Source organism: Mobula hypostoma, chromosome 3, assembly GCF_963921235.1.
Source record: "Mobula hypostoma chromosome 3, sMobHyp1.1, whole genome shotgun sequence".
Classification (NCBI taxonomy): Eukaryota; Metazoa; Chordata; class Chondrichthyes; order Myliobatiformes; family Myliobatidae; genus Mobula; species Mobula hypostoma.
In genome coordinates, this window is record NC_086099.1 from 156,822,233 (window position 1) to 156,846,087 (window position 23,855).

Below are 23,855 nucleotides of genomic sequence, written 5' to 3' on the forward strand. Positions count from 1 at the left end.
TTGCCAATAAATGAAATTTATCATGCAATTATCATGCTCATATATGCTCTAAAATTACTTCCAAAATGCAGGTGCAAATTGTTGGCAGTGTGGTTTATAATAACTACACTGTATGTGTAGAGATCCTTGCTACCCCACCAGTAAGTCTGATTTCAGGTGGCACACAGCTCTTCATAAATTACAAGCAAGAGTCCATCATCATTTTGAATGGATCAGAATCATATGATCCTGATTACCCAGGTACTACAGAACTAAGGTGAGTTTTACTGGGAGGAACTCACAAGATCTACTCTAACAAAAAATAGGAAAAACTTGTATCTACAAAATACCTTCAAAATGGTTAAGTCCCTTACTGATGTATGCAAAGTAAGCAGGATTTATTAATAAAGCATTCAGTAAAGGATCACCTACAGTTGAGGTTGAATGATGTTGAGGCGATTGAAGAACTTGGTTATGGTCATGGGTAGTGTATGGAATTTAAATAAAAATTTGGTTCAGCTGAGGTTTTGTGATTTGGCAGTGAGAAGGTGACTACACAATTTGTGTGGCAGGCAGTGAATAATTCTAATGAGGATTTTGTAGTTAGTGAGTTTACAGATATGCCTCACCAAAGGTTCCGATACAGATTCAAGATTGTTTAATGTCATTTCCAGTACACAGGTATAAATGAAAGCCAAATAATTGTTACTCTGGATTGATGCAGCACAAAAATAAGAATAAAGAACACAATAATAAAAAAACACAATAAGTAAGATAGCTTATATACAACATTTTAAAGAGGAAACGTGAACAGCTGAAAGTTGTATTACATATTGGTAACAATGACATAGTAAGAAATGGGAGGAGGTTCTGAAGGCAGAATATAGGGAGTTAGATAGAAAGCTAAAAAGGAGGTCCCCCAGAGTAGTAATCTTTGGATTGCTACCTGTGCCATGCACAATGAGGGTAACAGTATGATGATGTGGCAGATAACCACGTGGCTGAGGAATTGGTGCCGATGAAATATAAAGGAAAGCTAGCTAATCCCTCCCCCTCCTGTCTTCTCCAATCATTTTGGATCTCCCCCTCCCCCTCACACTGTCAAATCTGTTACTAACTCTTCCTTCAGTTAGTCCTGACGAAGGGTCTCGGCCTGAAACGTCGACTGTACCTTTTCCTAGAGATGCTGCCTGGCCTGCTGCATTCACCAGCAACTTTGATGTGCGTTGCAAGAATACCAAAAGTTTTTTTTCTCTCTCAGATATTTTAAGAGTAAGTGAGAGGTGAATATGGATATCGGACCGCTGGAAAATGATGCTGGAGAGATTGTAATGGGGAACAAAGAAATGGCGGACAAACTTAATAAGTATTTTGCATCAGTCTTCACTGTGGAAGCCACTAGCAGTATGCCAGAAATTCAAGAGAGTCGCCAAGTGTAGTTGCTTTTACTAAGGAGAAGGTGCATGGGAAGCTGAAAGGTTTGAAGGTAGATAAGTCACCTGGACCAGATGGGCTACACTCCTTGGTTCTGAAAAATGTAGCTGAAGAGATTGTGCCATTAGTAATGACCTTTCAAGAATCATTAGATTCTGGAATGTTTCTGGAGGACTGGAAAATTACAAATGTCACTCTACTCTTTAAGAAGAGAGGGAGGCAGAAGAAAGGAAATTATAGACCAGTTAGCCTGACTTCAGTGGTTAGGAAGATGTTGGAGTCTATTGTTGAGGATGAGGTTTCAGGCGGATAATAAAATAGGACAAAGTCAGCATGGTTTCCTGAAGGGAAATTTTTGCCTGACAAATCTGTTGGAATTCTTTGAGGAAATATCAAGCAGGACAGACAAAATAGAGTCAATGGAAGTTGTTTACTTGGATTTTCAGGCCTTTGACAAGGTGCCACACATGGGGCTGCTAAACAAGATAAGAGCCCATGCTATTGCAGGGAAGATATGAGTATGAATAGAAGATTGGTTGACTGTCAGGAGGCAAAGAGTGGGACCGGTTCCTTTCATGATATATGTCAATGATTTGAATGATAGACTCGATGGATTTATGGTCAGTTACAGACAATGCAAAGATAATTGGAGAGGCAGGTAGTGTTGTGGATACAGGGAGTCAGCAGAAGGTCTTAGATTGGAAGAATGGGCAAAGAAATGGCAGATGCAATATAGTGTAGGGTTATGCGGTTTGGTAGGAGGAATAAAGGCATAGACTATTCCAAAAAAGGAGAAAAATCAAAAATAACAACTGCAAAGGGACTTGGAAGTCCTTGTACAGGATTCCCTGAAGATTAACTTGCAGGTTAAGTGGTGGTAAGGAAAGCAAATGCAATGTTAGCATTCATTTTGACAATATAAAAGCATGAATGTAATGCTGAGGGATTATAAGACATTGGTCAGACCGTACTTGAGTATTGTGCACAGTTTTGGGCCTCTTATCTAAGAAAAGATGTGTTGGCATTGAAGAAGATCCAGTGGAGGTCCATGAGAATGATTCGGGGAATGAAAGAGTTAAATTAATCTGTTGTGTACCTTAAATATCTAGATTAATTTTACTTTTGCAACTCTTCACAGGTTTTCTTGGTCATGTGAAACAGTCAGTGGATTAGATATCCCTTGCCTCAAACATAATGCAAGCGATACTCTGATTACAAATTCCAGTACCATCAAGGTCCCATTGTCTACACTGAGAAATGATATTGACCAGTTTCTCTTCAAGTTAATAGTCAGCAATAATAACAGATATTCTTCAGAAGCACAATTGTTTATAACAGTTAAAAAAGAAGATAACTTAAGGCAAGTACTTGATTATTCTTGAACAACTCTTGCCAAAGCAGATTGTCCATTTGGAAGCATATTTGAGATTCTTGTATTAATTCTGCACTCTACTCACCATGAATTAATTAGCAACAAAACATCAAGCAAAGTCTTGGGAGCTCACTGGCAGAAAGTGCTTACTGATTGCTAATTTCTTAAGTTTTAAGCTATTACACTAAAATAACAACAGGAAGGAGGCTGCTGGTATGTAAATATGATCTTTTGGAGTCAAGTTAGTTTCAAGGTTTGGAAAAGGGAATTTGATATTAAATCAGCATTCTCTGGCACATTAGGTCATCTGAAAGTGTACATAGTGCCACTGGGTACAGTTGATCACATAACAACCAGAATAGTTTAGGCATGGGACTTCAAATAATGAAGCTGAATATTAATGGGAAAAAATTAGTCTTGAATTGCCAATATTAAAAAATTCAAGTATATTGAGTGCTGGTTATTGTGCACCTCCTCTGATATCTGGTTTATTTAAAGTTGTTTTCTTAAAATGCTCTAAAATGAGTGGGCTGATCCTGTAGTTGTTTTACAACCGGTGTCTGAAGCATTTACCCTTGACAACCGTAAGGGCACCGGAGATTTGGGGTACCAGCACAAGTAATTATCCAGAAGATGATGATTGGTTAGTGACCCTGGAGTTCATGGGGGCATTGTCTGGGCACCCAGCGTGTCAAGTAGCTTCTGAGGACGTGTGTAGTAGCCTTGAGCCGGTACCGAATTTAAACGAGACCCAAATGTGTTACAGCCTGGGGGAAGTATCTGAGGGTGAGACCCTTTTAGTAGACGCTCTGAACTACCATGAGGGAGGGGAGTTGACTGCTGAAGACACCTCAGTGAGAGAGAGGTCACGGCGACTGGACCCTGGAGCCATGGAAGATGTAGGCAGCGTGTGTGTGGGTTATACAACATGGTTTAATGTGCTGGATCTGAGGAGTGAATGTTGCCAGATCCCGATGAGTGCGGTTGATGAGGAGAAGATGGCTGTTATTGATTCCTTAGGATTCTTCCGATCCGAAAAGATGCCACAGGGCATATCCGGAGCCCCTGCAACCTTCCTGCGGGGCATGAGGAAGACCATGGGGGAAGTGAAGGTGTGTGGAGTTTTGGCGTATGTGGATGACCGCCTGGAGTGTGGATTCCTCTCCTATCAGATTCCCCCTTCTCCAGCCCTTTATCACTTTCACTTATCAACTTCCCTGCTCTTTACTTCACCCCTTCCCCTTCCTGGTTCCACCTATCGTTGACTAGCTTGCAGTCCTTCCTCCCCTCCCCCACCTTCCTACTCTCAACTTTTTTTTCGAGTCCTGCTAGAAGGGCCTCGGCCTGAAATGTCGACTGTTTCCTCTTTCCTCTCAGGCTGACTGGCCTACTGAGTTCCTCCAGCATTTTGTGTGTATTGTTAGAGTGAAAGTAGTTTTATAGTAAAAGATATTGTCAAGCAAATTTGTGTTTTATATTTTAATTGGGTTGTTTCACTGTCACTGAGAATAAATGTAAAAGCAGATTTTTCAGTAAAGTGCCCTACACCAGTTGGCCTCCGTATTCTTTTGTGACATGCTGTCGGCTACAATTCCATCTCATCGGATCAGGGTGGAATAACTTGATATGTAAATCTATTTCTGGCTTTGTTACTCATTAATTACTTAGTATTTGATTGGGTGAAAAAGCCAAGCTCTTACAGTCTGACCTCCTCAGCCAAAAGTACTCTTGTTTATATTGTTAATTGAGCAATAGTTGAATAGCGGGCAAGAGGAGGAACATATTCACTCAGTGATTTATTGTTGACGAACTCTTTGTGATCTTTTGAATACATAATGCTTTTTACAGGCTGGTGAAACTCCTTTGTGTTGAATGTGTGAATAATTCAGTAAATTGGAATGATGCATTTTCTGTCAAGGCTGTGTGTGAGGAGTGCTCAGAAACTACGGGCCTTTCATATTCTTGGAAGTTATTCCTAGTGAATGCAACAGAATTGGAATTTTTTGAAGGTGAGTCAGATAAAGTGTTCCAGAACATTCTAGTAACCTCAGAATAATAGGGGATACATTTGTTTTTTTTATGTTCAGTATTAACATTTCTATAGTCATGTAAATGGTGGTTCAGTGACAGAACAGTTTTACCCACACAAAATGCTGGAGAAACTCAGGGCTGATGAAGGGTCTTGGCCAGAAACATCGAATGTACTTTTTCTCCACAGTTGCTGTCCGGCCTGCTGAATTCCTCCAGCATTTTGTGTGCGTTGCTTGGATTTCCAGCATCCACAGATTTTCTCATCTCAGTTTTATCCATGATCTTCAGAAAAGGAAGAAAGTACATATCCTGCCAAATAAGGCTGATGAATTACAATATAATTTTCTGTATAAAATCACTCATCTTCAGATTTTCTGCTCTGTGGTTGCTTGCTTGCAAGTGACTGTGCCTAACTCAATGACAATTTTTTTTTTGTTGGCCTGTGCAATGTTCAGTAAATTACAATAGTAAAGACAGATAATTGTGGGGACAATCTGCTGGTTAATGCAGCAGCTGTGGAGAGAAAAAACAGAGTAAACGTTTCAGGTTGTCAGCACCTCATCAGAGTAACAGCTCTGGAATTCTCTTCCCCAGAGACTTGTGAAGGCAGAGCCATTGAATGAGTTGAAGAATGAGACTGACAGACATTGGAACTAACGGGGGATGAGTAGAAAGCAAGAGGATCAGCCATAATTTTATTGACAGGCTGAAAGTGCTCAAAGGGACAGTTGGCCTATTTCTGCTGATTTTTTTTAAATGTTCTTATTTTGAGGGCTCACATGGCCACCCATACAGAAAAGGCACATTTTCCATTACATCTCTCAGTCTATGGTTTACACCAACTAATTTTCCGTTCGGAAACTTGTTTGTTGAGGATGTGATTTGCAAGTTTTGCTACACATATAATGCTGACTTTCTGAATAAAAGTCAGGATAAACAAATCACCTTTTTTTTTCAAGAATCAAAACTGCTTCAGTTTAATCGATTGATTTTTCTCTCATGTCAGGTAAAATAATTTTAATATGTCTTTGCTTAATAGTTCCCTTCTGCAGACTGGTGGTGGACAACTTGCATTCAAATTTATTTGGCCCCATTGTGACTGATGATTCTCCTGCACTTGAAGCAACTTCCAGCATACAAACATCACTGACGACAGCTGTTCACTCCAGCATTCAATTCACAACCAGTCGACAAACCAAAGACACTCACAGTACTTGGATTGGTCCATTTGATAGAAAGGATACTGGCAATGCTACCAGCACTACTACAGTTTCAATTTTCCCCATTACTCCAGTTCATACCCTGCTGACTAACACAACAAACAGAATCAGAAGACCTACTACCTTACAGGATCAATTCCCTTTTCCGATTCCTGAAGAGCAGGTATCTGGTGGAAGGCCTCAGAGGAGAATTCCCCGAACTGCTAAGTCAACAAGTTCTTCATTCAGTAATGCTTCAGGTAAAACTTCTAAAATTCAGAAGTTCATCTGCAATGTTAAAGTTTTCACCCATTTACTAATCACAAAGATACCTCATTGTATTGGTTCTCAGAAGGTCTGTAAACATGTGATATAAACTTGATTGGACCAACTGTAAAAGTGCTTTTGATTTGCTTTTAACATTAGCTCACTTGTTGGATTAGAGTATGTAATGTTTTTAAAGATAGTGTCAGGCACTCCTATTCTCCATCCAACTAACAAGAGTCAGCTGCCACTCATTTCAACCTCGTCACCTGAAGCCTATTTAAACCCAGCTCTCATCCACAGTCCTTATGCATTGAACCAGCCAGTTGCTTTTAACCTACAGTTGCCTTGTTGCCTGTGGTGTTTAGTGTCTGTTTTCTCCTGTTTTGTGGATACTCATGGTTTGTTATTTTCACAATCTATTATTAACGTTGTTGTTCATTGCTGAAAGGTCTCTGTAGCTCACTTTTGGGCCAAGGCTCCTCTACATTTCCTGACAGAATGGGTGGACCAGCAATTGACCCTGCAGAGTTAGCTCGCCTAAAGGAAGTTGTCTGCCGACATGAGTGCACGAACTAGGAGCAGCAGGAAACCATTAACCATCTGCTCACCACTCTCAACCAACTCTCTGTCTCCTTACAACAACCCCACACTGATCAACCTCTTCCCTCAGAGACCCAGATTCCAGTGCCGAAATTTCCTGTCCCGGTACTTCCGTACACTTCGAGTTCCAGGCATCTCTGTATTCTACGGACCGAGCCAAAGTTGCCTTCATCATCTTTCTTTTGAATGGGCGAGCCCTGACCTAGGCCACTGCTAACTGGGACAATAAAAACACCATTCGCAATAAATATAAGGAACTTACTGATGAGGAGTACTGGGTTTTCAACCATCCAGGAAATGGAAGGGTGATAGTTGACTGGATACTTTGTCTACGTCAATGCTCATGTTCGGCACTAGATGACACCGCGGAATTCGAGATGATCGTGACGGACTGTGGCTGGAATGCGGAAGCGCTGCTGGTCGCGGTCCTTCGGCCTTCCAGTTGACAAGCGTCTTGTGGAAAGAGCCTCCAGTTCACCAGCCAAAACCCCTGTTCCATTCCCAGAACTACTTCAGGCTGCAAAACCCTCATTAGAAATGCCTCCAGAACCCATGCAGTTCGGGAGGGCTCCCTTCACCCCCAACAGTGTGAACATCAGTAGAGAAACAACCTGTGCACTTCCAAGGGAGCAGCTGTTCACCCATGCATCAAATGCTCACTGCGTCCAGGAAAACTGCATCACCAGGTAGAGGCGATGGGCCGTCTATCTAGTAAGCTCCCCTTGGGCCCTCTTTCCAGCACCATAGCCCGACTGACTCTCTCAGCACAGCAGGAAACTTTTGGACTGGAGTCTGTGTGTGCATCCTGGATTCCCTATCGAGCCTATCTCAGAATCAGGATTGGGTTTAATGTCATGAAATTTGTCAACTTAGGGATAGCAGCACAATGCAATACATGATAATATAGAAAAGAAAAGTCAGTAAATCCATTACATAAGTATGTATATCTATAGCAAATAGTTAAATTAAAAATAGTGCAAAAACAGAAATAATATTAAAATAACTGAGGTAATGTTCATGGGTTCAATGTCCATTTATGAATCATATGGCAGAGGGGAAGGAGCTATTCTTGAATTGTGCCTTCAGGCTTCTGTACCTCCTTCCTAATGGCAATGATGAGAAGGGGGCACGTTCTTAATAATAGACACCGCCTTTGTGAGGCACCGCTCTTTGAAGATTTCCTGGGTACTCTGGCGGCTAATTTTACAACTTTCTGCAGCTTTTTTCAATCCTGTGCAGTAGCCTTCCCCACCCCACCCCCATACCAGACAGTGATGCAACCTATCAGAATGCACTCCACATTATATCTGTAGAAGTTTTCGAGTGTTTTAGGTGGCAAACTAAACTTCCTCAAGCTCCTAATGAAATACAGCCACTGTCTTGCGGCCTTTATAGCTGCATCGATATGTACCGACCAGGTTAGACCCGCAGATCTTGACACCCAGGAACTTGAAGCTGCTCACTTTCTCCACTTCTGATCCCCATATGAGGATTGGATTGGTTTGTGTTCCTTCATCTTACCTTTCCTGAAGTTCACAATCAGCTCTTTGGTCTTACTGACATTGAGTGCCAGGTTGTTGCTGTGACACCACTCAACTAGATGATATATCTCACTCCTGTATGCCCTCTCGTCACCATCTGAGATTCTGCCAGCAATGGTTGTATTGTCAGCATATTTATAGATGGTATTTGAGCTATACATAGCCATACAGTCATGGGACAGAAAGAGTAGAACAGTTGGCTAAGCACACATCTCTGAGGTGCACTAGTGTTGATTGTCAGCGAGGAGGAGCTATTATTACAAATCCACACAGATTGTGGTCTTCTGGTTAGGAAGTCAAGGATCCAATTGCAGAGGGTGGTACAGAGATCCAGGTTCTGTAGCTTTTCAATTGGGTCTGTGGGAATGATAATGTTAAATGCTGAGCTATAGTCAACAAACAGGTGTTCATATTGACTAGGTGATCTAGGGCTGTGTGAAGAGCATTGTGAGCTATCTCTCACTCCTGACGGTGAATAGTGACTCGTCAGTCTGAATCACTGCATGCGGTACTGAAGAGGTTAACCAGCATTCAGTAGAGTAGAGGTTGCACGCTGTCCTACCATCCCTCTGATACAGTGCCATAGCTCAGAAATCATCAGTTTTGGTTACTAGAGACTGTACGTTTGCCAGCAATATATTCAGTATTGGGAGTTGAAACTCCCGATTTTTTTTTTTTGACTCACTTTTAACCTGGACCAGCAGCTCCATTTCCTTCAAGGAGTCCAACAAAAAATACGGCCACAATCGGCATTGTTTCCAACAGTTTTAAGCAGCAATAGATTGCTCAATCGCGTTAAAACATCTTTATTAACGTTACAGACCTTGGATGGTCTGGGATGGTCAAAGTGCACAAACGGCCTATACACGAGCATCGGAGAGCACTGGAAGTCCATCCAATTCCTCCTCATTGACTCACCCAACACTTCTTTCATCTTGGTTTAACCCAGCCTCTCCACTCACGACCTTCACTTCACGTAGTCATCCAGTTCAAAGCTGAGTTGGGGATCCTGCAGACCACACGACTGCGCAATCGATCTTCTCCAGGGTACTGCCCCTTCCTATGGTAGTGTTTTCTCCCTCTCCCCTCCTGAGACCCAAGCCAAGAATGACTGCATTACGGAAGCACTACAACATAGCTACATGCATCCATCCGGGTCCTCAGCCAGTGCAGGATTCTTCATTGTCAAAAAGAAAGATGGGGGTCTCCATCCCTAAATTGACTACCGTGGACTCAACAAAATCACCAGGAAGAACCGTTACCCTCTCCCCTTGATGGGATAGTGTGTTTGAAACATTCCGTGAGGCCTAAATCTTCACCAAACTGGATATATGGACCAATGGTCGGTCAGAAATAGCAAATCAGCAAGCAGAGAATTTTCTGTGATGTTTCACCACCTCTAATCTTTCCACGTGCAAGAAATCTGTTCTGGGCCAACTGTCCCACAGTCTGCACACCTCCTCTGCCATGGCTATGTCACCCTTTGAAGTTCTTCTTGTCTACCAAAACTTATTATTTTCCATGGAGGAGTCAACAGCGGAGGTCTTGTCCACGTGAATGCTTGGAAGAAGGCACAGGGCGCCATCCCAGCTGACATCCGCACCTACTGCCAACAGGAACATCACCAGTGGAGCCCAGCCAGACCACGCCGGCCTGGGGACTGTGCCTGGCTGTCCACCGGAAATCAGCCCTTGCAAACTCTCGCCCTGGTTCATTGGTCCCTTCAAGACTACCCATCACATCAATCCAGTTACTTACCGTCTCCAGCTGTCACCGTCCCTCAGGATCACACCTATCTTCCACGTGTCCTGCCTCGAGCCCAATGTCCATGGATCATTCAACCCACCTGAGCCTGCACCTCTGGAATCTGGGATGGTGGAAGGTGGTCCAGTGCACACAGTTCACCTGTTGATGGATTCACAGCGTGGACAGGGCGTGCACTACCTGGTCGACTGGAAAGGGTAGGGCCTGGAGGGGAGGTCTTGGGTGCCACCCAAATTCATCTTGGATCCATCGCTCATCGAGGAGTTCCTCCAGACCCATCCACATTGTCCTGGGCCGTTGGGTGCTGGCCGTGGAAGTGTGTGGGTGTTCCTGTCAGGTCGACACAGGCCGGCATCTCCCAGTCTCCATCCAGCTAACAGGAGTCAGCTCAGAATCAGAATTCAAATTAGGTTTCATAGCATTGGCATCTGTTGTGAAATTTGTTCTTTTGCAGCAGCAGTACATTCCAATTCATAATAGTTTTAAAAAACTATTAATTACAATAAGAAGTATATATTTAATAAAAATTAAGTTATATAAGTGCTGCAAAAAGAGATGAAAAATAAGGGAGGTAGTGTTCATGGATTCACTAGAGTGTTCAATAAGATCTTTAACCTCTCACTTTGGCAGTCTGAGGTACCCACCCACTTCAAGCAGGCTTCAATTATACCCATGCCAAACCTGACTTAATGACCATCATCCAGTATGACTTGCATCCACTGTGATGAGGTGTTTTGAGAGGTTAGTAATGAAACATATCAACACCTGCCTGCGAAGCATCTTGGATTCTCTCCAATTTGCCTACCAGAGCAACAGGTCCACAGCAGATGCCATCTCATTGGTTCTGCTCAATTTCTGGGACGTCTGCAAGCAAAGATGCATACATCAGGATGCTCTTTATTGGCGACAGCATGGTATTCAATACAGCATGATTCCCTCAAAGCTAATGAATAAGCTTCAAGACCTTGGCCTCTGTTTTCCTGTGCAATTGGATCATCGATTTCCTCACTAGCAGACCCCAGTTAGTTCAGATTGGCAACAACATCTCCTCCGTGATCTCCATCAGCACAGGTGCATCTCAAGGCCGTGGCCTTAGCCCCTGCTCTTCTCATTTTACATCTATGGCTAAGCACAGCTCCAATGCCATGTTCAAGTTTGCTGATGACACCACTATCACAGGCCAAATCAAAGTTGGTGACGAATCAACATATAAGAGGCAGATTGAAAATCTGGCTGAGTGTTGCCACAACAACGATATTGGCAAGAACAAGGAGCTGATTATTGACCTCAGGAGAAGAAACCCTGAGGTCCATGAGCCAGTCCTCATTGGAGGATCAGAGGAGGAGAGGGTCAGCAACTTTAGATTGCTTGGCATTATTATTTTGGAGGACCTGTCCTGGGCCCAGCACGTAACTGCAATTATGAAGAAAGCACGGCAATGCTTCTGCTTCCTTCAGAGTTTGTGAAGATTTAGCATTACATCTAAAACTTTGACAAAGTCTTTACATGTGTAGTGGAGAGTATATTGACTGGCTGCATTACAGCCTGGCATGGAAATACCAAAGCCCTTGAATAGAAAATCCTACGAACAGTTATTGATATGGCCCTGTCCATCAGGAGTAAAGCCCTCCCCACCATTGTGCATATGTACATGAAATGCTGTCGCAGGAAAGCAGCATCCATCATCAGGGACCCCCACCACCCAGGACACGCCCTGTGGCAAAAGAGCTGGGCTGCTGGTCAGATTGAAGCTGAGGGGCTTCAGGGTCCCTATGCCCACCATCCTACTAGCTAATGTGCAAGCCACAGAGAACAAGGTGGATGATCTTAAAGGGAGACACACCTACTGCAGGGAGATGCAGAACTGCTGTGTATTCTGTTTCACCAAGACCTGGCTCTCCCCTGCCACCCCCGACTGTGCCATCCGACTGGAGGGATTTTCAATCCATCGGATGGATCGCACGGTGTCTTCGGGCAAGACGAGGGGAGGTGGTGTCTGCCTACTGATCAACACTGGGTGGTGCTCGGACACAGTGGCACTGACAAGCTCCTGCAGCCCGGACCTGGAACACCTGTCAGTGAAGTGTTGTCCCTACTATCTGCCACAGGAATTCACCTCGGTCATACTGACAGCGGTCGACATTCCCCCCGAGGTGGAAGTGGAGTGTGCTCTGAACATACTGTATGCCAACATCAGTGAACTTGAGACCAGGTATCTGGAGGCTTTCCTCATTACAGCCAGGGACTTTAACCAGGCCAACCTCAGAAAGGCACTGCCAAAGTTATACCAACATGTCTCCTGCCCCTCTAGAGACCCGAATATACTTGACCACTGCTACACAGCAGTCAAGGATGCCTACCGTTCTGTCCCACGACCTCACTTCGGAAAATCGGACCATCAGGCCGTACTCCTCCTCCCGGCTTACAAACAGAAACTGAAGCGGGAGGTCACGGTGTCAAAAGTAGTGTCACATTGGACGGAGGAAACGGATGAGGTCCTCCGTGACTGGTTTGAATCGGTAGACTGGTTAGTATTCAAGGACTCAGCAGCTAACCTTGATGAGTATGCCTCAGCTGTCACGGACTTTATTTGGAAATGCACGGAGGACTGTGTGTCTCACAAGACGATCCGGGTATTCCCTAACCAGAAACCTTGGATGAATTATGAGGTCAAGTCCCTTTTGAAGGCTAGAGCTGCGGCTTTTAGGTCCGGGGATACCAGTCACTACACGGAATCCAGGCATGAACTCCGGAAAGCCATTAAGGGCGCCAAGAGGCAATATTGAGCCAAGTTGGAAGCTCAGGCTAACCAAAGGGATGCAAGTAGACTATGGCAGGATCAAAATGAGATCACTGGGCGCAAAGAAAAGGCTGGGAATATCAATAACTGTGGCGCTTCTCTTCCTGACGAACTTAACGTATTCTATGCAAGATTCGAACAGAAGAGGAGCGTCCCGCTCCCTCCAGGTGAACTGGACCTGCTGGCATCGAGGAGGACGTCAGAAGGGCCTTCCTGAAGATAAATCCAAGGAAGGTGACGGGCCCAGATGGCGTCCCGGGATGGGTTCTCTGGGCCTGTGCAAGCGAGCTAGCTGGAGTGTTTGCTGACACCTTCAACTGCTCCTTGCTTCAGTCTAAGATCCCCTCGTGTTTTAAGAAGGCAATGATAATCCCAGTGCCGAAGAAGAGCAAGGTGGCATGCCTGAATGACTATCGACCTGTGGCTCTGACATCAATATATGAAGTGCTTCGAGAGATTGGTTATGGCACACATCAACCAGAGCCTACCGGTCAACCTCGATGCTTTGTAATTCGCCTACCGGAGCAACAGTTCAATGGCAGATGCCATCTCTCTGGCTCTACATTCCTCCTTAGAACACCTGGAGAATAAAGACATATACGTAAGGCTCCTTTTCATTGACTACAGCTCTGCCTTTAATACCATCATTCCAAATAAACTGATTCCTAAGCTCCGGAACCTGGGCCTTAGCACTCAGATCTGCAGCTGGATCTCATGGCCGGTACCCAGGCCATAAAAATAGGGGACAAGCTCTCCTCTACAATCACTCTGAGCACCGGTGCCCCACAAGGCTGTGTACTCAGCTCCCTGCTGTACTCACTGTACACCCATGGTTGTGTAGCCAAGTTTCTATCAAACTCAATATACAAGTTTGCTGATGACACAACAATTGTAGGCCGTTTCTTGGGTAATGATGAGTTTGAGTACAAAGAAGAAATTAAGAACCTGGTGGCATGGTGCAAAGACGATAACCTATCCCTCAACGTCAGCAAGACGAAAGAATTGGTTGTTGACTTCAGAAGGAGTAGCGGACCACACGACCCCATTTACATCGGTGCTGCGCAAGTGGAACAGGTCAAAAGCTTTAAGTTCCTCAGAGTCAATATCATAAATGACCTGACTTGGTCCAACCAAGCAGAGTTCACTGCCAAGACGGCCCACCAGTGCCTTCACTTCCTGAGGAATCTAAAAAAATTTGACCTGTCTCCTAAAACCCTCACTAATTTTTATAGATGCACCGTAGAAAGCATTCTTCTAGGGTGCATCACAACCTGGTATGGAAGTTGTCCTGTCCAAGACCGAAAGAAGCTGCAGAAGTTCATGAACACGGCCCAGCACATCACACAAACCAATCTTCTGTCCATGAACTCACTTTACACCGCACTCTGTCGGAGCAGTGCTGCCAGGATAATCAAGGACACGACCCACCCAGCCAACACACTTTTCATCCCTCTTCCCTCCGGGAGAAGGTTCAGGAGCTTGAAGACTCATACGGCCAGATTTGGGAACAGCTTCACCCAGATCTGGGCTGTACCCTCCAAATATCTGGTTTTTTTGCACTACGTTACTTCCTACTTTTCTATTTTCTATTTATGATTTATAATTAAAATTTTTAATATTTACTAATTTTAACTATTTTTAATATCTTTAATATTTAATACTTGTAATCCAGGGAGTGTGAAGCGCAGAATCAAATATCGCTGTGATGATTGTACGTTCTAGTACCAAATGTTTGGCGACAATAAAGTATAAAGTATATAAAGTATAAAGTATGCTCTCTTCTCACTGCTGCCATCAGGAAAAAGGTACATGAGCCTCAGGACTCACACCACCAGGTTCAGGAACAGTTATTACCCCTCAACCATCAAGCTTTTGAACTTGCCCCATCATTGAAATATTCCTACTACCAGTGTACTCACTTCCTAAGGACTCTTCATCTCGTGTTCTTGATATTTATTGCTTATTTATTATTATTATTATTATTATTATTTCTTTCTTTTTGTATTTGCACAGTTTGTTGTCTTTTGCACACAGTTGATCTGATCTTTCATTGATTCAATTTTGGTTATTATTGTGGATTTATTGAGTAATGCCAACAAAAAATGAATCTCACAGTTGTATACTTTGATAATAAACTTACTTTGAACTTTGGATTCATTGTCCATTCAGAAATCTAATGGCAGAAGGGAAGAAGTTGTTCCTGATATGTTGACTGTGTACCTTCAGCCTCCTGTACCTGTCTTGATAATAGCAATGAGAAGAGAGCATGTCCTGGACGATGGGAGTCTTTCATGATGGGTGGTGCTTTTTTTGAGGTATCGCCTTTTGAAGGTGTCCTTGATGCTGGGAGGCTAGTTCCCCTGATGCAGCTGGCTGAGTTTACAACTTTGTTCAGCTTTTTCCGATCCTGTGCCCCTCCGCACCAGGTGGTGCTGCAACCTGTTAGAATGATCCCCACGGTACATCTGTAGAAATTTGTTAGAGTCTTTGGTGACATACTAAATCTCCTCACATTCTGAATGAAATATAGCCATTGACGTGTTTTTCAAATAATTGCATCAATATGTTGAGACCAGGACAGATCTTCAGTGATGTTAACACGTAGGAACCTGAAACACTTCAGCCTTTCCATTGTTGATCCCTCAATAGGACTGCTGTTGTCTCCTCTCACCTCCCCTTCCTGAAGTTTACAAACAATTTCTTGATATTACTGATGTTGAGTGCAAGATTGTTCGTTGTGACGCCACTTAACCAGCTGATCTGTCATGCTCCTGTATGTCTTCGCTCCATCTGTGATTCTGTCAACAGCAATCGTATCTTTGGCTAATTTATTTATTTTCACTTGAGCTGTGCCTAGCCACTCGGTCATGGGGGTAGAGACAGTAGAGCAGTGCGCTAAGTGTGCATCCTTGAGGTGCACCAGTATTGATTGTCAGCAAGGAGGAAATGTTATTTCTGATCCTCGCTGACTGTGATATCTTAGTGAAGAAGTCAAGGATCCAGTTTCAGAGGGAGGTACAGAGTCCCAGGTTTTGAAGCTTTTTGATTAGCACTGAGGGGATGATGGTGTTGAATGCTGAGCTGTAATCAGAAGACAACAGCTGTCTGTTGCTGTTGTGTCCAGGTGGTCCAAAGCCAAGCAGAGAACCAGCGAGGTTGCATCTGCTGTAGACCTATTGTGGAATAGGCAAATTGCAGCAGGTCCAGGTCCATGCTGAGGCAGGAGTTGATAACCGTCCATGACCAACCTCTCAAAGCATTTTATCACAGTCGATGTGAGTGCAACTGGGTGATAGTCATTGGAGCAGGTCACTTGGCTTTTCTTGGGCAGTGGTATGATTGATGCCGTTTTGAAGGAGGTGGAAAACTCCTGACTGCAGCAGTGAGAGATTGAAGAAATCCTTGAAGACTCTGACTGGTTGGTTGACGCAAGTTTTCAGTTCTCTACCAGGTACACCATTGGGGCCTGATCTTTGTGAGGTTTCACCCTATTGAAAAATGTTGTTATGCCGGCCCCTGAGACAGGGATCACAGGTCACCAGATGCTGCTGGGATTTGTAGAGCTGTAGTTTTATTCTCCCTTTCAAAGCATGCATAAATGTCATTAAGCTCATTTGGGAGTAAATCATCACAGCCATTTATGATGTTAGGTCCTGTAATTGTCTACAAATCCTAACAGAGCTGATGTGCATCCAATTTCATCTACAACTTTAATTGGAATTGCTTTTTTCTCTCTTAAAATAGCCTTCTGTAGGTCATATCTAGACTTCTTGTACAATTCCGGATGGTATTGAATGCCACGGATCTAGCCCTCAACAGATAGTGCAACTCTGGTTCATCCACGGTTTTTGGTTTGGCTATGTCCAATTTGTTCTTCAAGGCAAACAGTCATCCATGCAGAAATTTATGAAGTCTGTGACAACTCTGACATATTCTTTCAGATTTAAGGATGAGTTCCTAAATATTTCCCAGTCCACTGATTTAAAGCAGATGTCCCTTGACTATACCTTTGTGGTCCTCACCACTGGTGCTATAGATGAACAGCCTAAGGCACTGTACATGCTAATCAAAGCCATCCAAGTATACATGTGAATAAAGACCTAACACTCTTATATCACTTCATTTGAGATGTTAGAGAATAAGTGTAAGAATATGGATAGGATTAGGTGGGAGAAGATGATTAGTTGGTGAGAAATGAATTGTTGGAGCCTAAAACTGTGGGTTTTGTGAAAAAGGGTTCGGATCAAAAGGATAGAAGATGATTGAAATCCTATATCAGGTCAAAGAATTAGCCTGTATAAAAATAGCTAGTATATGTTTCTCCTCTGCCCTTCTCCACTCTTAGCCTGAACACAGGGTTTTCGCAAATCCTTTCCCCCAACAGATGCCACTAGGTGCATTGGGTTCCTGCAGTAGACTGATGCTTCAGATTCCAGTCTCTTGTGTCTCAGTGATTTTCTGATTCTTTTTTCTGTTCATCGTGTCAGGAAGATGATGACAAGGACTGCAGGGGTAGATAGGTGAATCGAAGAAAGAGTCCAAGGAGGATATGAGCTGAGGTTTTGGGGATTCCCCTGGGGAGAGTAGACAGCTGGGGAGCTGACTGAATGTGGTGTTAAAACTACAGCATGGAGTAGGATGGTGACTGGTCATTGATCATAGTAATTTCGAGAAGGCTCCTACGTGGAGTAAATGGACTCATTGGCTTGTCAGCTGCAATCAGGGCAATGCAAGCCCTTCAACCACTTTATACAATCTTTGGGGAATACCCGTAGGACTGACGCCTTCTGGGATTACTGTGCTAACTGATGCACAAAACTGGGTGAGATAGTATAGAACATAAAATGTAGTACAGTACAGCACAGGAACAAGCCCTTCAGCGCACAAAGTCAGAAATAGAATCAGAATCGAGTTTATTATCATGGGCATTTCATGAAATTTGTTGTGTTCTGGCAGCAGTACAGTGCAAGCCAAACAAAATTACTGTAAGTTACAATCCAATAAATTGTGCAGAAGAGGAATATCAAGCCAGTGTTCACTGACAGTTCAGAAATCTGATGGCACAGGGATGAAGTTGTTTCTAAAACGCTCAGTATCAGCCTTCAGGCTCCTGTACGTCTTGCCTGATGGTAGCAATGAGAAGAGAGCACGTCCCAGATGGTAAGGGTCCTTTAATGATGGATGCTGCCTCCTTGGGGTGCCACCTCTTGAAGCTGTTCCAGATGGTGGGAGAGGTTGTGTCTGCGATGGAGCTGGCTAAATCTACAACCTCCTGCAGCCTCTTTCGGTCCTGTGCACTGTAGCAGGCGGTGACGCAATCAGTCAGAATGTACATCTGTCAAAATTTGCTGGAGCGTTTGATGACATGCCAGATCTTCTCAAAATCCTAATGAAGTGTAGTATATCTATGCTGACCATGATGCCTATTTAAACTGCACATCTGCCCGCATGTGATCTATTTCGCTCAATTTGATGTCTGTCCAAATGCCTCTTAAATGTCGTTATTGCATCTGCTTCCGCCATTTCCCCCAGAAATGCATTCAAAGCACCTACTGCCCTCTGTGTAAAATGTTTGCATGTAAATCTCCTTAAACTTTCCCCCTTTCACCTTAAAGGTATGCCCTCTCGTACTTGACATTGCCTCTCTGGTGAAAAACGACTCTATCTACCCAGTATATGCCTCATAATTTTAGAGATCAAATCCCTCCCCAGTCCATGTTTATCTAATCTCTCCTTTTCTTTGGTATTTGCATGCTCTAGAGTATCAGCATACCCCTTCCTGAATTAGCTGTCATCAATACCCTTCGCTATGAAGAATACCAATGCAGATTAGTCATTTAAGTACCTTTCCCATTTCTGCTGGCTCCAGGCATTAATTCCCTACTTTATCATTCAGTCTCCTCATGTTTCTTTTTACCACTTCACTAAATTTGCAACATCTCTTATCATCCAATGTTCCTGCACCTGTCTTCATCTCCTGTTGGTCACCCATCTATCTGAACCTGCACTGTGACCACCTCCCTGAAACTCATGTCTATAGCATGCTCTACTGGATCTACTGCATACTCCTCATTGAGTCAAACTGCTAATTACTATGATCTTTAAGGAACAGCAGTTGGACACACTTTCTGTGGACTATAGGGACACTGGACTCCTTCTGCATCTCCTCCATCTCAAGGGTTGTGATCCTCTGCACTCATTAGGAACTATCAAGTTCCATTTTGGGTGTAAGCCACTCCAAAATGGCTTTAAAGTGAATATTGGCTAATCTTGTACATTTTCTTTGTGGGGTACAGCTGTTAGAGCTAAAGATAGACATGGTTTGGCACATCAAAAAAATGGGAACAAACTAATTTCTGCCCATATTTTTCAAGGTATTCCTTCAAAGTCCCAATGCCATAGTCTTAAAGTTGAAAATGCCCAAGTTGTATTCTATATTTCAGAATATGCCTGATACACTTTTCAATATGCATGATTGATACTGAAAATATCAATTTGCAAAAGCTTCACTCCTTCTATCCACTGACTATCAATAGAGTAAGTTAAATCCCATCCTGATTGTTCCAAGGGAACTTAATTTGCTCCTTGGATGTGCAAATGATTATAAATTTTCATTTTGTTTCAGATGTCAATGAATCTCTGAATGCAACTAAGAGCGAGAACGTCTCTGCTGTGAATGAGCAATTGCAGACCTCATCAAAGCCTGTGACTGCTTCTCTCAGTATGAATGGTTCTCGCCTGGAGGGCGGCGAATCACAACCTGAGATATCAGGGAGTGGAGTCATTGAAAGCGGAGGTAAAGATAAAGTCTTTCTTGTTAATGAAAACACTGGACAAGTAAAAGATTTCAGCTTAGCTGTTCAATTAATTCTAAATTCCTAAAACAAAACTAGAATTCCATAATTTTAATGCAACACTTTGGTGTGCAAGGCCCTTCTTTGTTTTAGAACATAGAACATAGAAAATCTACAGCACATTACAGGCCCTTCGGCCCACAATGTTGTGCTGACCACGTAACCTACTCTAAAAGCTGCCTGGAATTTCTCCATTGCATAGCCCTCTATTTTCCTAAGCTATATGTACCTATCTAAGAGACTCTTAAAAGACCCTGTCATATCCGCCTCTACAACCCTTGCTGGCAGTGCATTCCATGCACCCACCATTCTCTGTGGAAAAACTTGCCTCTGACATCCCCCTTGTACCTACTTCCAAGCACCTTAAAACTGTGCCCCCTCATATTAGCCATTTCAGCCCCGGGAAAAAACTTCCGGCTATCCAGACGATCAATGCCTCTCATCATCTTGTACATTTCACCTCTCATCCTCTGTCACTCCGGAGGATGAGAATTTTGGAAATATTTATTGTCACTTAGTTAAAAATAAGTTTTCCTTGGTATAAATTCAATTAAACATTGGGGCACCCGATCATTCCTTCAATTCAGTGACTGGTAATTCTTTCCTTCCTGGTCATTGGCTCAAGTTGCAGCAGACTATTTCACCTCCCTGTATAAAGCTGAGTTTCTGACCCCATATCCTCTCCTAATCCACTCCTCTGTCAGTTAACCTGCTGAGTAGACCACATTTATCTGATAACTGCTGTCAGACACAATTCTTCAAATGCTCTTCCAGCCTGTCTCCCACCATCCACCATCCATAAATTTGTCCCGTAATAATGCATTAGCAAGGAATGGTGAAATGCCTGTGTTGTGCAGTAGCAGAATAAGAATGATAGTTTAGCAAGCATATTAAAGGGGGCACTGAAGGGTTGATACTGGGCAGAAAAAGTCTGGAACAAATTCAAACCAACCTAAACTACAAACTCCAGATTAATCTGAACCCATAGTAAACTTGTGTCTGGTTACCAGCCTAACTACAATCCCATAATCTCCAGGATGGACATTTACCATTGTCCATATAAGGTAAAGGGGGAATTGCACATGGGACATTGTGATTGATGGTTCACGTGGCAAATGGGTGCTGAAGTATGTCACTGCAAAAGGCTTGCCTCACTCTATACACAGCACATGCGGGATAGAGATAGTGGGGGTGGGGAGGGGGGAGAAATAGTAGAGATTGTAATAAAAGAAACAGAAGCAGAATAAAGTCAACTCTGGATCAGGGAACGTTCGTTCCAGGATGAGTGACTCCCATGTTGGTGTCAGCTCAGAATAAAGATCAAGCTTGTTCTGAAGGTAAACCCCAAACTCCATGTGAATTCTTTTTGTCTTCACTGAAGGAGCAGACTGCATCAGGTGGTGCCCAGAACAGGCCTTACCTGTATGTCTCCCATTGGAAATACTTCGACTGAGAGCCCAGCAATGTTATCTGTCAAAGCTGTAGAATTTTTCATTAAAATACTTCTTAAAAGTTTTTTTATCCAAGTAGTAATTTATAAGGATGAAACAAACTACCTAAAATAATTATTGTAGTCATTGTTGCAAAGACAAATAATTTAAAAAAATTATTACTTAGTTTATTCTCCTATTTGTTTCTTGCAGCAGTAACATCACTATTAGAATGCTGGATTATAATGTGTCTCAGCACCAAGAGAAGATTTGTTAGAAATTACAACAAACTTTGGTAAATTGCCAATGCAGCTCAGCCAGAAGTTCCAGAACTTTAGAGTTCATTGTGGAAATCCCAAACTTATCTGAGGAGTGAGTGGAACGGCCTCTATGGGGGTTTTTCTGTGCTACTACGCATACCACCTTAAGATGCTTTGTGCAACTCAGATTTAGATTAATTTATGTCAGTTACATAATTAAATTCCTTTCTTGAGTGAAGCTCATGATGTAAACAGTATTCATTATGTTGTTTTGCACTCATCACTTTATTTATAATAAATGCAACAATAAATACAGCAATTGGTGCAAAACAGAATGGTGCTAAGTATGGTTGTGCAAAAAGAAATGTTAAAGTGACTCAAAGAAAGAGGTCGAATTAAGGGCTCAAGAATGTAGTAGCATAACCGGGAAAGGAATCAGAAAAAGGCGATTGGTCCAGGACTTAAGTTTTAGAAATGTAGCTATTCAGCGTTGACATCATCATTCTCAAAGAAAATAATTAACTGATTTCAAAACTCCAAATTAAAATAAAGACAAACAATGCAAGTACATACTCCTTTCTTTATATTTTCATTGATTTTAATACTTGCCCATCTCACCTTCCCTTTAAAATTTAAAAGTAAAGGGTACCATGATTATCAAAAGCAAAACATTGAAGATGTTAGAAATCTGCATTAGAAACAGAAATTACTACAATATTCAGCAGCTGAGGCAAGCATCTCTGGAGAGAGAAGCTGAGTTTATGTCATTGAGCAGAAACATTAACTCTGAGACTTGTCTCATCACCTTAGAGATTTACTTTGCTGCAAGCAGATTGCAATGTGTCCAATAAAGAGGAAAACACTACTTCAACTCTTATCTTCTTTGGCAATGTGTTCCACACCTGCTGTGCCTATTCCCTCAAAGGTTCAGGGAAGCTGGCTTTTGGAAAATGCTGTCATGGAAAGTTTCCCTCCCATCACATGTCATCCTAACATGGAGGTATATCACCATTCCTTTATTAACTGAATCAAGATTCAGTCAACTTTTGTTTTACAGTGCTGTGATAACTTCACTTCACAGGGAGTTGTGCTTCAGTAAGGTGGTTCATATCCATCTTTACAAGAGTAATAGTGGATAGTACATAAATTGTTTTCATAATGACATTTCCATCCCTTGAGAAAGTGAATAAGGTGTTCAATGAATCCTATTTGTTAATAATAAGTTGAAGTTAATTAGTAATCCCCTTAGCTGCATATCAAATTTTGTTATCAAAACTTGCTTTATAAATATCCTGAGGTTTTTACAGATTCATTGTTAAACTTCTTATTTGCAAATAGCATCAGCCTAATTTATTTTTAATTGTATCTAAATTCTATTGGTGAGCTCCACTATTTATAATTCTGGGAAGAGTGCAGGAAAGATTGTGTCTGAAAGCTATACTTCTCTTCTGATTTGCCTGGAGTACTCATCTGTACTGTGAACTTTGCCCTTTCACCTTGGATTCTCCATTGAAAAAAAACTGAGGAAGATTAAGATGTTTTCAAATGAAAACTAACATCAGTATACTTGACTTCATTCCTTGCTCAACTTTCTCAGCAGCTGTCAACAACAACACCAGTAACAATATTATTGGAACTGTCTTTGGAGAAGATTCTTCTAATGTAACGGAGAATGCCACTGATTCATCAGGTAACAGGTTCTTGCCATCTTTTTGTTTTGTCTGCAGTTAAATCCAGTTCTCACTGCAAATGTTGCCCGGCTGTTTCCATTTTGGTACTTGTTTAAGAATAGTGTATACAAGCTATGTTTTCATAATCTAATCCACCCCTCGTTATAGTCATCCTTCATGAAAATAGATGAGTGAAGAATATTACATCACGGCCAATCAAGAGCTTCTAAGATGGTAGCCAGGACTCTGGCAGTTAAGACAGTGAGTCACGAGGCAGGAAACAATGAACTCTCGATATCCAAACACTAACATTGCTGTGCACTTGCCATCATCATTGACCAGAAACTTAAATAAGTTCTACAGTACCACATAAATTGTCTGGCTACAAGAATCAGTAGAAAGCTGAGTTTCTTACAAGTTTACAAGTTTGTTGCCAGAATTTGAGGGACTGAGTTATTGACCAAAGTTAAGCAGGTTGGGACTTCGTTCACTGAAGCAGAGGAGAACGAGTATTGATATTATAGAGGTATATAAAACCATAAGTGGTATAGATTTGGTGAATACACAAAATATTTTTCCCAGGATTGGAGAATGAAGAACTGGAGGATATAGGTTTAAACTGAGAGGGAAGTGATTTTAATCAAAATCTGAGGG

The 23,855-nt window shown here is 42.5% G+C and overlaps 1 protein-coding gene across 3 annotated transcripts in view; it reads left to right on the forward strand.

Annotated features, from left to right (window-relative positions):
• LOC134344346 (polycystin-1-like protein 1) overlaps positions 1-23,855 on the forward strand; it is a 241,095-nt gene that overhangs the window by 97,456 nt on the left and 119,784 nt on the right. For 2 of the 3 annotated variants that reach the window (XM_063043975.1, XM_063043977.1), the window contains exons 21-26: positions 72-256; positions 2,552-2,773; positions 4,634-4,794; positions 5,856-6,275; positions 19,613-19,783; positions 23,129-23,221. In XM_063043975.1, the coding sequence (XP_062900045.1) occupies positions 72-256; positions 2,552-2,773; positions 4,634-4,794; positions 5,856-6,275; positions 19,613-19,783; positions 23,129-23,221 (1,252 nt within the window). The remainder of the gene's footprint in view (positions 1-71; positions 257-2,551; positions 2,774-4,633; positions 4,795-5,855; positions 6,276-19,612; positions 19,784-23,128; positions 23,222-23,855) is intronic. The other variant, XM_063043976.1, reaches the window with a different exon arrangement.